The 14735-nt window shown below is 35.1% G+C and overlaps 1 protein-coding gene across 3 annotated transcripts in view; it reads right to left on the reverse strand.

Moving 5' to 3' along the window:
• Window positions 1–14735, reverse strand: part of VPS41 (VPS41 subunit of HOPS complex) — a 243433-nt gene that overhangs the window by 82820 nt on the left and 145878 nt on the right. For all 3 annotated transcript variants that reach the window (XR_015696388.1, XM_087713103.1, XM_087713102.1), the window contains 2 exons: window positions 5815–5912; window positions 2215–2344 (listed from right to left, as the gene is read on the reverse strand). Coding sequence is in view for 2 of the 3 variants with exons in the window: in XM_087713103.1 (XP_087569229.1) it covers window positions 2215–2344; window positions 5815–5912 (228 nt within the window). In the remaining variant the exon portion in view is untranslated. The remainder of the gene's footprint in view (window positions 1–2214; window positions 2345–5814; window positions 5913–14735) is intronic.

The raw sequence follows: 14735 nt of genomic DNA on the forward strand, positions 1-14735 counted from the left end.
GTCAAAAAGAGGGCCGTGAACATATTTATAGACCTCTCACATCCTGGACATAAATTGTTTCAACTCCTACCCTCAAAACGATGCTACAGAGCACTGCACACTAAGACAACTAGACACAAGAACAGGTTTTTTTTTTAATGCTATCACTCTGCTAAACAAATAATTCCCTCACCACTGTCAAACCATTTACCAAGACTGCATTACTATTAATCTTCTCATCGTTCCTATCACTCATCTCCTCCCACTTATGACTGCAAGACTGTAACTTTGTTGCTTGTATTCTTACGATTTATATTGATATTTATTGTTTCCTGATTCCTTATTTGTACCCTATGATTATCATTAAGTGCTGAACCTTATGATTCTTGATGAATGTATCTTGTCTTTTTATGTACACTGAGAGCATATGCACCAAAGACAAATTCCTTGTGTGTCCAAACACTTGGCCAATAAAGAATTGTATTGTATTGTATTGTATTGTATTGTATTGTATTGTATTGTATTGTATTGTATTTGCCTTTTGCTTGCTATAACAATAGTTGAGCACATGACTTCTCAATTGTATTATTTAATGTAAAAAATACAGTAGTTCATGAGATATTTATAGGTACTGAATATATATTAATATTTTATTATTTTTTTTAAATTTACAAACATATAAAATACACACACACAGAACTTAGACGTACACTACATTTACACAGTACATTGGAACTTCCTGTTTCTTCTAATAGCAGTTTCAAATCAGTACAATTCTCCTTATGTTATTTCCCCTTCTAATATATTTCATTTGCGTTTCACCATTTTTAACCCTCTTAGTTTACTCATCTATCTGATATATTGGGTGATTACCTCTAATAAGTTTAAATTCTCTTCAGTGCAGGTGGCGCAGTGGTTAAAAGCAGCACTGCAGGCTACTGCTAGATCAGCAGGTCAGCGGTTCAAATCCCACCGGCTCAGGGTTGACTCAGCCTTCCATCCTTCCGAGGTGGGTAAAATGAGGACCCAGATTGTTGGGGGCAATATGCTGACTCTCTGTAAACCGCTTAGAGAGGCCTGAAAGGCCTATGAAGCGGTATATAAGTCTACTGCTATTGCTATTGCTATGTAGGTAGGTAGGTAGGTAGGTAGGTAGGTAGGTAGGTAGGTAGGTAGGTAGGTATATGTATATGTATATGTATATGTATATGTATATGTATATGTATATGTATATGTATATGTATATGTATATGTATATGTGTGCACGTATACAGGTTTTGGTGTATTCGGGTCTTTTCCCATGTAAGATTGAGAGTATCAATCAATGTCTTCGGAGGATGACGAGTGGAACCTCGTTAAAACGTCGCCAAGATACTCTCAATCTTACATGGGAAAAGACCCAAATACACCAAAATCTGCATACCTGTACCCGTGAAAATCTATGAAAACACACACAAACACACACACACACACGTATGTGTCTCTGTGTGTGTGTTAATTCTCAAGACACAGACTTTAGAGGATAATCAGAACTGCAGAAAAAAAATTACTACCAACCTGCCTTCTATTGAGGACCTGTTCACTGCACGAAAAGAGGGCCATGAAAATATCCATAAAAAAATCACATCCTGGACATAAATTGTTTCAACTTCTACCCTCAAAATGATGCTATAGGGCACTGAACACCATAACAACAAGACACGAGGACAATTCTTCCCGAATGCCATCACTCTGCTAAACAATTATTTCCCACAACAGTCAGATCATTTACTATGACTGCATTACTATTCTTCTTCTCATCCTTCCTAGTACCTATTTCTTCCCACTTATGACTATAACCATGTTGCTTGTATCTTTACTATTTATATTGTTTTATTTGTTTCCTAGTATGATTTGACTGCTTATTAGTAACCAATGCCTATCACTAAGTGTTGTATCTTATGATTCTTGATGAATGTATTTTATTTTTCTATGTACACTGGGAGCATATGCACCAGACAAATTACTTGTGTGTCCAATCACACTTGGCCAATAAAGAATTCTATTCTATTCTGTTCTGTTCTTTTATATATGATACATATTGTAACATTTGATTTAAGATAATATAGATTGGAGAATATCATTCTTATATTTTTATGATAAATAAGTCAATTTTAGAATGTAGGCTATAATGCAGACTTTAGAATGTAGACTTTGCTGTAAAAATTAGCAAACAGATTGAGAAGAAATAGTTACCTAAACAATAATCTCGACATTCATTTTCTTGGAAGCATCTTACTGTGAGTGCATCGGAAGATATTTCTTCACAAGATTCAGGAAATGGTTGAATTATATCAAGTCTTGGTCGGGCACAACATTCTCTTTCCTGCAGAAAGAAAATAATACTCAGCCTTCAAAATGCTCATCCTATATTACTGATCTATCTATATTAATGTATTAATCCCAACTTCAATTGTCTTAAACAGTTTCAACAGTCCACATAATCAAATGTAGTATTTACTTTGTCAGATTTCTTTAGTATCTAAAACAGATGTTTCCATTAATATCTTAAAAGCACTTTTCTGATTGGAGAAAGCACAATATATAATTGTATTTATAAACTAGATTTATGAAAGTTAGAAAAGAAGTATTGGAACTGAAACTTTAGATAATCTTTTATTTATATGATTCAGTCTCTGAGTAGAAAACTATGAATTAACAATTAAAAGTAAGCATTATTTTTATAGTAATAATTTGGACAACTTTTATTGCTGATACTTTTGTAGTTTTATAACATAATATTTCATGTAAAAAGACATTCATAGAGTAGCTGAAAATTCTTCTCAAACCATTAAAATCTAACATCCTTCAGCTAATGAAGAAACACTCACCCACATCTCCCACACAAATATTTGTTGCCATTTAGAACATTGAATCATAATACTGTTGCTTATTGCATGCAGCCAGTGTAGTTTGGGAATCATTGTCTAAGACTTATCACAATGTATGAGTTTACAGTCAGCTGTGATTTATTTAACAAACTATGGTTAATAAAACTATGCCTTAACAAAATTATTTGACTCTATCCACAGTGTGAGAACTATTCCCCAAGAGGATTTCTTAACTAGAAACAACCTTCAGCAGAGTTATAAATGGTTCCTGAATGCTCTGCTTGCACATTTTATAACATATGTAAAACAGCACAAACATTCAATATATTTTCCTATAAAGTACTAATCCTTGGATTTTAATGTCAGCATTAGAAAAAATAGGCAAAGAATAAGTGAAGAAAAATCTAATTTAAAAATGGCAACACTGAAATCACTGGCCAAACATTTCGGCTCTAGTAATTACTGCCCTCTGGATGGACATCTTTGAAAAAAATCTGTCAAGTAGCTGAACTAAGTTTCATCAGGGGTTTTAACATTATTTTTCAAAGATAATATAAAAACTGTGCTTTCTATTAGAAGTGTTAATCATATGAGCAGCACAAGAACGCACCTATCTAACCCATAAGAGTTTCTTAATAGTAACTATTCATTCAGTTTTCTCACTTCCTAATCTTTAATTATTTTCCTTTTCACTAAATTATCTTTGTCACTGCACAATGGTTGCTCGTATATAATAGTCCTTTCCCAGGACAATATTCTCTGAATCTAATAGGGTGGATTTAGGTTTACAAAAGCTTATGTAATAAAAAAGTGCTGCAGTGCTAAAGTTTAAGTTCCCCCAAATTCTATTGTTTTCACTGTAGCAAAATATCAAAGCTATTCTTCCAGAGTATTCTTAAGAATTTTTTCCCCATGTAAACATATAAACAGTATCAAATGCTTTCCAATGGAGCTTCACAACATGACTATTAAATACACTTTATAGACTCCCAGTTTTTATTGATTTGGAGCTTTCATGATGAGAAATATAGTCTAATTATTTAAAAAAATGTGTTGCATAGCTATTTCACTTGATGCTAGCAAAATTTATATAACATGCCACATAGGCAACATCAACTTGCAAAAAGGTGAACAACACATGCCCAAACTTTATATATCACAAATGTAGTACACCACAGGTGTACTATATTTTATCCCAACTTTCACTCCTAGGATTCAACTTCACTTTGTAGCTTGATTTTTTTTTCTGAGACTCAGTTACAGAAAGGGCCTACACTATTAATTTTCCTGGAAAAAACTGCAGCACTGCTTTTGATCCTTCCTTTAAAAAAAAAAAATATCTGGCCATTCTGCATGAGGGCTAGAAGCAGACCCTATTGATTTCAATAGATGTGTTACTTTGAGTCAGTGTTGCTTCGTTGATTAGCAACAATGTGTATCTAGTTGTTCAATATTACTATAACAATGACTATCTAATGTCAGTTTGCTATAAAGGAGATGAAAAGAAAAATCTAAATTTCACAGATTTGTCTCTTCTATACTTCTGTTTCATTTTGTAAGAAAACAATTGTCAAGAAGACTTTGTAGAGTCTCCTGAGAAATGGTAGTGATTCAATATTTTCTCTGTATATCTAGACATTTTCAACTGAAGTAAACATTATCAAATTTAGACAACTATATCAAATAGTTCTTGTCTCCATGTCCCTCACTGTGCCTATAACTATTTGAAAATAATTATCTTGACAGACTTTATTTAGGAGAAAGTGAAAAATCAACACAATCATTTTAATTCAACTTTAATTCCTTTTCAACAGTCTACATCACTGTGTATCTATTGGCCTTTGCACCACTTAAGCCATAGGATCTCCAGATCTTTCCCCTCATTCTCATCTTACTGTTATTGAGTATTCACTCGTTTCTTCAAATGTTCAAACAGTGATGTGAATTAGATCCTGCTCTCACATGTTTTCCACATCTCCCCTGTCTCCCCCAAATCTGCAGGGGTATTGCAAAGGAATGAAGATGTTGTGATTACTCATACCATCTACCCTTTGTTACAAGCTAAGAAACCTACTGATCAGACTTCAGTTTGCTATGGTTTGGAAAGTTTGTGATGATAAATTGCATCCTGATAAATGGACCTGTTGTAATTATTTCAGCAGATGAAATGGATGTCTTGGATACTATTTTGCTGGTGAATGTAGATTATTCTAAATTTTCAAACTTTTGAAAATTTCCTTGGAAGATTTTTAAAATTAATGTTTTTTTTCTTTTTTAATCCACTCCTAATGTCCAAGGAAACAAAATTAAAACAAATTGGTACTAATAATATCTTCCCTCTTTTTGTTAAACAAATACAATTAAAATTATTTAAATATGTCTCTTTTTCCTTTATTTTCTGATTTGGCAACAGGAATCTTCAGTACAGATGGTCTTTGATTTACAACCATATTGGAATCAGAATTTCTGTTACTAAGCAAGAGGATAGTAAGGTGAGTCATACCTGATTTTATTATCTTTTTTCCCCACAATTATTAATCATTACAGTTATTAAGTGAATAATGTAATTGTTAAGCAAATCCAGCTTCTCACACTCACTTTGCTTGTCAGAAGCTGTCTAGGAAGGTTGCAAATGGTGATGGTATGCTTTTTTGACCCACCATATCAAGCACCTCTTTTAACATGGAAGATACTAAAATACAAAGTGTTGAAAAATATGTCTTATAAAAGAGGGAGATTGGGCAGTTAATAGCATGCCAAAACAGCTAGATAAAGATAGTCCTGCTATTAGGAATTCAAATATGGATATAGAAAAGAAATAGTTTTGTTTAAGAACCGGTTGGAGCACATATGTTAAACCAAGCATCTATCAAGGCAATTCAATAGACTACTCAATGTAGTCACTAAAGGGTGAGTTCTACTCAACAGAGTCTTTAATTATTTGCATATATATTATGTCACTTACCATTTTCTCTGAAATCTCCTTTACAAATGAAAGAATGACAAGCTGGTCACAGAGAGGTGCAATCCCACTGATATAAAATTCAGTGTTGAACTGAGACACTAAGCAGCAGACAAATAAAGAAACAGCTAGTTTACTATTAATTCAAATTATTGGTTGTGTTTTCAGGATGAAACAATATCACAGACGTTTCAATATGGAAATGAAGTCAATATCATTATAATAATTTCCTGAGAGACAAATCAGCATACATTTAATTTTACTTTAAAATTAATTTCTAAAATTTGTCAAGTTTGCCATATAATTGGTATTTTAGGACAAAACTGATTACCATAAAGTTAATTGTTAGGGTAATGAACTTTAATTTTTGTAGACGAAAGAGGTGTATACTATACCCCAGGGACGTGCAGTCAGGAGAGGCAGGGGAGGTGGGGCCTCACCAGTGTCATGAGGAAAAGAAAAGAATTTTTAAAATAATTAAAAAGGTTAAGGTAGCTGCTGCCAGACTCCAGAGTCACAGTAACTCTGAGTCTGCTTAGTACTAACTGTAGGGGGAGGCGAGAGAACTATGGGCCTCCATTGCATAAGGAATTTTTCGCCTTTTAATCCAAGCTCAGAGTTAAGCAAGGGTTAAAAGGCGAAAAATTCCTTATGCAAAGGAGGCACGTGATTCTCCCGCCTCCTGATCTGGGAGCAGCAAATAATGCCTTGGCAGCCTTGCCTAAGTAAGTTGCAGACAAGAGGAGAGTTGAAAACAACAGCTGAAAAAGGTATGTGGATCAGATGGAGGGAGGGGGGGGAATTCAAAATGATAATTTAATTTGTAATTTTTTGTGAGGAATTTGTGTGTGTGTATGTGTGTGCATGAGTTTCTTTGGGGGGGTGAGGCGGTGGAGCGCAGCAGGGACGTTCTCGCCGTTGTGTCCAACAGGCCAGGTGTCTTGCGTTTATGTCTGCCATAAACGTGAGATGCCTGGCCTGTTGGACACAGCGGTGGTGGGGGGAGGATTGGGCTGGGTGGGCTGGCTGGCTGGGGAGGGGGGAATCATGGCCACTCAGGCCCCGGTGGCAGGGCTTTAAAGTGGCGGCAGGGACTGGCGGCAGGACTTTAAAGTCCCGGCATCGCATCCTCCATAGAGCAGGTCCCGGTCCCGGTCTATGGCAGAAAGCGCCGGGACTTTAAAGCTCTGCTGCTGGAGTCCTGCCATGGTGGCAGGGCTTTAAAGTGGCGGCAGGACTTTAAAGTCCCGGCACCACGTCCACCATAGAGCGGACGAGATGAGCCGAGGTGGCGCAGTGGGTAGAGTGCAGTACTGCAGGCCACCTCAGCTGACTGCTATCTGCAGTTCAGTGGTTCAAATCTCACCGGCTCAGGGTTGACTCAGCCTTCCAAACTTTCGAGGTGGGTAAAATGAGGAACCCAGATTGTGGGGGCGATATGCTGACTCTGTAAACCGCTTAGAGAGGGCTGAAAACCATGTGAAGCGGTATATAAGTCTAACTGCTATTGCTATTGCTATAGTGGGTCCCAGTCCTGCTCTATGGCGGACGCAGTGCCGGGGCTTCGGCGGGGTTTTTGCGCTTGCCTCACCAGCCATGAAGCTCACTGCACGTCACTGCTATACCCTATATGCTGAAGACTGATAAACCCAACCTTTAGTAACACACAAGGTAGTAATCCAAGATACTGTGCAATGTGAATATATATTTTGGAAATCTAACAGTTCAATACAGATCATTATTTTAAGGTTACCAAAAATATTATGGATTATAGATTAATTACGTCAAAATGGTATCCTGTCATAACATGTATTATAAATATAAGACTTCACCACATAAGACATGGCTAATGGTACAGAATCAGCTCTAATTGATATGTGGCCATCACACCAGTGGTGGGTTCAGGAACTGGCCCGGCGGCATCCACATGGATGTGCGCAGCATGCATGCATGCACATTAGAGCCTCGCAGATGCTCCAGTGCTCAGCAGAGCATTGTGCAGGTGCTGTATGCGACATGCGCCTGCGTGGAAGTGCAGAAGACTTAAAAGACCAGTAAGGAGCTTGGGCGGGCATGTGGGGCCTCCGGAGAACCGTACCACAACAGTATCCGGTGCCCAGGACTGGCTCCAGTACGCCCATACCGGGGCGTACTCCCTACAACCCACCACTGCATCACACATGTATTGGTTTTAAGATTTGGGGAGTTTTTTGTGCTGAAGCTCTGTAACATTTGTAACAGTCTGTTTTTCTATTATTGGGTTTTTTTGCTTCAACTCCCAGCTTCTAATGTCAAAAACAATGTATCTACCTGGTGTATTTTAGCATCGTACTCATTAATATGTTTCTCCCAGTTTCTGCTATTCTAGACACTAAGCAATAGGCAGCCATGGTTACAATTACTGGGGGGGAAAGCCTGCTAGCAAATTTCTGACATGCTATCCTGTTGTGACTCAGCAGCAGCTTGCTGTGAGATGCGTTAGGATGCAGGAATAATGAGCAGCTGTTGCTCATTAAGGTTGTCTTTTGCAGATAAAAGACGGATGGTGCCACGCCTTAGTGGCAGAAGTCAACATTCGTCGTTCGTCGTGTGTGTTTCATCGTTTCGAGATTCAAAGAGGCACTTGGATAAGTGATTTGCTTTCTGTAAACCTGATTCAAAGAGGCACTTGGATAAGTGATTTGCTTTCTGTAAACCTGGTTTGCTGTAAGAGCTTTTTGTTTTTGCTTTTGCTGTTTAACTTTTTGTCAGAGGCTGTATCTACTTTTATTTTGGGCTCGCAACCAGCTTGAGCCAGGACTGATAAAGATATTTACTTTGAAGTTCTGTCTGACTGTCATTTGTGAACAAGCGAAGGGGGGGGGGGTCAGAACACTATCCCTTCACTGCTACAGTAGGAAGAGGCAATTAGATGAAAGGTGGCTTGAAAAATGTACAGTATCCTTTCATGGAGGTATACTGAAAGTTCTTTTTTCCATTTTGTATGGAATAGAAATAATGAGATTACAATAACTCCATAATTGGCTTGGCTCCAGAGTTGGAGTGCTGATTAAATAACATCCTCTACAATCTTCCCTTAGTCAACAAAGAGAGAAAGAGGTCATAGGTGACTCATATGCTTTCTCTCTGTTGAGATTAGCAGAAATGGATATGATGACAGATTGACTTTGAAGTTATTTAGTGTGAGTCGGAATACAAATAGTGATGATTAACTACTTTTAACTAACAAAATAGTCAAATTCAGATTATAACATTACTATACAATATTTTCAACTGAGATTTCATTTTAATCACTAGAGCCTATATAATCCACTCAGAAAGAACACATACCTTTTCAAGTTACATTTCTGCTACAATTTTTTTTTATTGCAAATTAAAAAGAAAGAAATCAAATGTACAAGAAAAGAAAATGCAGAATGAGACCCAAAAAGAGGATATTGCTGGATTTTCTTTACATGAAAGAATACCTAGCACAATATTTTCAGTATTACAACTGGTCAGAATTGATTTTTATATAGTTGTAGACATACATTCGACATAATCTAACATCAGCCAAAATAAATATACTACCTCATGAAAACTTTAGTAGTAACTTTAGAATTGGAACATAAGGAAATGCTATTTTTAATGCTGTGCTCAAGAGGTAATAAAACCTAAAAGGTGAGTATTCAGGGTTTATACCCCCGCACAAGCAGTAGGTCTGTGTAAAATAGATTTATATGATGACAAACTTGAACTGAGAAGCACAATTCAAGTGCAATAGTTAACTTTAAGTTGGAATTATTAGTTATTGAGTTAGACTCAGATGCTCAGGAGGCAGTTGTTTGGATTTAAGTCTGCCTATCTTGCAGAAATCCCTTAACAAGAGTAATGCCCTGTAAAGACCTGATATTCAGGAATTTGACAAAAACCATCTATTCAGATACAGGAAATATGTCTTCCCCTCCCAACATATTCAAGTACAAGTGCAGTCTAGTTTCCTAGAAGATATAAAAGAACTATACTAGAGAACCTATAAAGATATAAATTGAAATCAGCACTTTTTCCAATCAGTTTCGTAAGCAGGTATAGTTGGGGGGAGATAGTGACTTTTCCTACTTCAGCATTATGTAATGATTGATGAATTGGATTAAAATTATAAAATTCTACATACAACACCACTCTCAATGATGGAAGCTCACTGGGTCAGTTTGAACAGTCATATTCTATTTTGCAACTTGGCTATTGTGGGGAAAAATCAAAGTATTATTTACAGAACCTTAAGATCCTGATGAAAAGACAGGACTTAATCAAATACATCATTCAAATAAATTATTGGTTGATTATAAGGCACTTTACAAAAGTATAATATTTGCATTTAGAATATTTCCTTCACAAGCAAAATTTAAACAATTATAGATTACTAGAAGGTTGATGGACTCATAAAATCAAAGCATGCACGACCATTTTTATTTTATGTTTGAATATATTATGAACTATTTTTCTGTCCTGCATAAAATTGTTCTTATTTTGGAACAATACACTCATATGATCTGTAGAGCCAGTCTAGGCTGAGCCATTTACTATTTTTTTGCTTGATACAATTTAATAATCAAACATTTCTTGATAGGACCACTTTCTTAATAGGAATGTATAGCAAATACTAAGGTTTACTTTTGCTTCATGAAAGTCTTATAAAATGAATCTCCTTAAAGGTATTTAGTAAATATAAATACATTTGCTTCTGATTTTTTTATATATAATTTTTTTTTATTATTTTCAAAACAAACACAACACAAAGAATCCTCCTTCTTTACATACTGTAGAAAGTGTATCAGTTGGTTACAAAAGACTTTCGTGCATCTCTTCCACAGTCATCAACCATAATTCATATTAACTCAAGTGTTTTAACTCAGATATATTTATACATATTACCATTATCATACCTCCATTTTCATTTGACTATAATTGTTTAAACATCCTTCATCATAAAATATACCAAGATTTAAAACATAACCACATACTGGCATTTCATTTGCTTTTTCTAATATCCTCCAATAACGCTGAATCCTTATGGCCTATTCTGGCTAAACATCCATAATATTTAGTAACAAACATTTCTAATCCTCCTTTCCAAATCACTATTTACAATTTACATCCAATTTCCTTATGTTGTATACATACATACATACATACATACATACATACATACATACATACATACATACATACATACATACTGTTATCATTATCCCTCCTTTGTTTGACTGTATTCTTTATCATAACATTTCCCCCCCTAATAATCAAAACTTAACTAAATTTAACTTAGTTCTTTCTTATTAACCTTTATATATAACCAAAAAAATTCTAATATTCATTTCATAGGTACCATTCAATATTCATATCCAATTATTACTTATCATAGCAATACATATGTATACATTATTATCATTATCAATTATTTATTTAACTATATCTATTGTCACTAAATTTCACTGAGTTTAACTAGTTTTAGATTATACACTTTCATCTATCAACCTGTATCTTTCCAGTAGCAAAATAATCTCATGTCTTCTGCCATTAGTGGTATCAGTCCTCTAATCATCTCCTTAATCAAATTTGTATGTACTCCTCTTTGCAACTTATTGCTTATTAAGTCTCTCATGTAATTTCGATGCCCTTCTTCTATTTCCTTGATCAGCTTATTTTTAATTGTCAGTGGTGTTTTCAATGATGTTGCTAATACAATTTCTCTCTTTAAATCCATAAATTCTTTTATTTTTTCTTCTTCTGTATCTTGCCATCTGGAGTAGAGTTCCCTCTATTTAATTCCTCTTTCTGTATTCCACTCTTTCCATTTCCAGACACAAACCAATCACCATAGATATCAGGGGATTTGATTTCTTTACGGTCATTTTTCTCTTTGGTTTTTAGGACTCTAACCTCCACTTTTTCCACTTGATAAACATCTCCAACCATATTTTACTGTTAGATGCTCTAGATTTTCCAACTTCTTCTCCGTCCTTTCAAATGTGTTTGATAATTTCTGAATTTCTAACAATATCTTTTGCAAACTTAAAGTTTCTTTCTGCTGTTGAAATTGTGACATTATCTCCAGCTGACAAACACTGCTGCTCTGGCTTGGAAGGTTTTTACAAGATTAAGCATAAATTTACAATAAGGTCTTATTTTCACTTTTCTCTGGTTAAAGATATACTTCAAAGGAACATCTGTATGCTTTTCTTCTTATCACTCTCTATAAACAAAACAGTGAGACCTTGAATTACCAAGCCAGAATAATCGGTGAGGAAAGTAAAAGTGTTTTGTTTCCAATACACAAACCTCCAGTCTCCGAGTAACAGTGTTGTCTTCCCTCTGTTGTTACAATTTTCTTTGTTGCCTTTTGTATCTTTTTTATATTCCAAGTTTAAAAAAAGTCAAATTCTTGAATGAAATAGAGAAGAAAAAGGGAAAAACACACACAGTAATGAAGAAGGAGAATTTTAGTCCATAGGTTGCAAAAAATAATTAAAAAAAGATATAAGGAGAAAACTTAATCCATTCATTTTAAAAGGCTTGCATAAATTCCATCCATGAAAATAGCATTTAAAAAGTAAGATAACCCACTATCCAAAACCATTCAAAGCTTAATTCCGTCGCTTATTTCTTTTGTTCTCAAATTTAAATTAACTTTAAGTTTTTAATAGGCAGTCTCTTTTAAAATGGTAAAAATTCCTCACCAGCTGAAAACACTTTCTCTTTCCGTATCCTTCTGTTTCGGAGCCGCCCTAATGTCATCAGCCTAGGGGCTGCGCTTTTGGCGCCAGCTAGAAGAACTTCTCCTGGATCGATCAGGGACTTTGCGATGTCACTGAGATCATCAGGACGTATTCTTTCTGTTCACTGTCTCTGTGGGACGATTAGGTTCATTTGGATCACCTAACAGCAAAAGTATCGGTGGCGATCTCAGAGTATTAAGATTGCACGTTGTCTCATTGCGACATTGGCTCCTCCTCCTCATTTGCTTCTGAATTTTTAAAGCATGTACACAAACATAAAAAGGAAGCAGGAACACCATCTATATAGAAGAAACAAGTCTACAAAATAATCTATTATATTTAGGAAATGACTTCTGGAAATTATATTCAAATACACAAGAGTTAACAGGATGCAATCAATTTGCCCATGTGATATATTGGAGCTGCAGTGGTTTCTAAGTGCATATGAAACACAATTCAAGGTGCTGGCTATTACCGTAACCATTTTATGTCTATTATCCAAAAGTGAGTTTTCTCTGTGGAACAATGTGTTTTCCCCACTCTTTACAGCTAAGGGCATCTTCTTTTTTAATGTTTTTTGAGGGAACAATTTAAGACCTGTCACTGCTGAAGGGCTTTTAGCAGTAGTATCAATATATGAATAATTCCTGAGGACATTTTGTAACGGGATATGGATGATTAATAGTGGCTCTAGTGTTATTTTTATCTTCCATGTGCTCAATTGACTGCTGTTTTAATTCTATGTACAGAGTAGACCAATGCATTATTCAATGGAACAAACAATACAAACTTGAAATCATCCAAGCTTATACGCCAACAATAAGATATAGTGATGAGGTCGAAGAGTTTTATGATGATGAGGCCTGGCTTCAAGACAAAGAAAAATGCCGATACAAAATACTAATGGGTGACTTTAATGCAAGAATAGGAAGAACAATAGCTGGAGAAAAAGTTACTGACCCGTATGGAAGGGGTTAATGAGATAATAGAGGTGATCGACTAGTAGATTTTGCTGAAAGACAGGAGTTTTATATCATAAACTCATTTTATAAGAAAAGGACTAGCAGAATTTGGATATGGAAGAATTCATCTGGGTACACAAGCAAAATCAACTACATCATGTCAAGTGATAAAACCATATTCTGCAATTGCGCTGTCATCAATAGCTTTAACATTGGAAGTGACCATAATATGGTAAAAACTAAAGTGAAGATAGACTGTTGAAAAGAGCATATGAAAATGATGAAGAAATCACACAAAAAAAATGAAAATAAAGAATGATAAGCTGTTAGAGAACCTTTAGAATAGAACTACGTGAGGAGGCACAAACTTCCAAGAGAAGTACATGTGAGATTTGTGAAAAAAAAAAGATAAAATATTTAAAATACTTAAGGCAAGAGATGAACCATTACAACTTAAGGGGATACAAATGGTGTTTTTGAAACAGATCCCAAGGAGAATAAGAGACCTACGGAGACAATACCAATTTTTGACTATGATGTTAATTAATTACAATGTAAACTTCAGATGGCTGATACTCAAGAGAATACTAGTTACTTGGCATGAAAAAAGATACAGTCTGGACTCACTGGACAAAGCAATGGAATTTTATGATCACCATTTTAATATGGAACAGGGACAGGAAGCAAGGGGAGAAATAGAACATAAAGGTCAAGAAGTATCAACTACAGAAGAAAAGTGTACACAACAAGATGAAAGCGAAGCTGAGAAAAAAGAATGAAGAGAGAGAGAAGGAGCAAGAACAAAGGAACAGAAAAAAATAATAGTAACTAGGAGCATAAGACCTATACATATGAAGCAATGTAAGAAGAAATAAAAGATGCTGTCAATTAACATAAATGTACTGAACTCCCCCATGAAAAGAAAAAAATTCACAAAATTACAAAGATTAAGATTAAATATAATATAACTACAAGAAGTACATATTAAAAAACACCATAATAAATTATTGGAGTATACTAAATTGAGGAAATTATTCTCTTCGTTATCACAACAAAAGAGAAGATGGGTGGTATTATATATTAAAGAAACAATAAGTGCGAATCGGATTTTTAAAGATGAAGAGAGAATGTTGATGGTGGAAGTGACATTAAATAAAAAACAGGTACTCTTAGTTACAATTCATGCGCTGAATAATGGACAGGA

This window comes from Thamnophis sirtalis, unplaced genomic scaffold, assembly GCF_051295495.1.
Source record: "Thamnophis sirtalis isolate CommonGarterSnake01/CBP01778 unplaced genomic scaffold, rThaSir2_p1.2 scaffold_4, whole genome shotgun sequence".
NCBI lineage: Eukaryota > Metazoa > Chordata > Lepidosauria > Squamata > Natricidae > Thamnophis > Thamnophis sirtalis.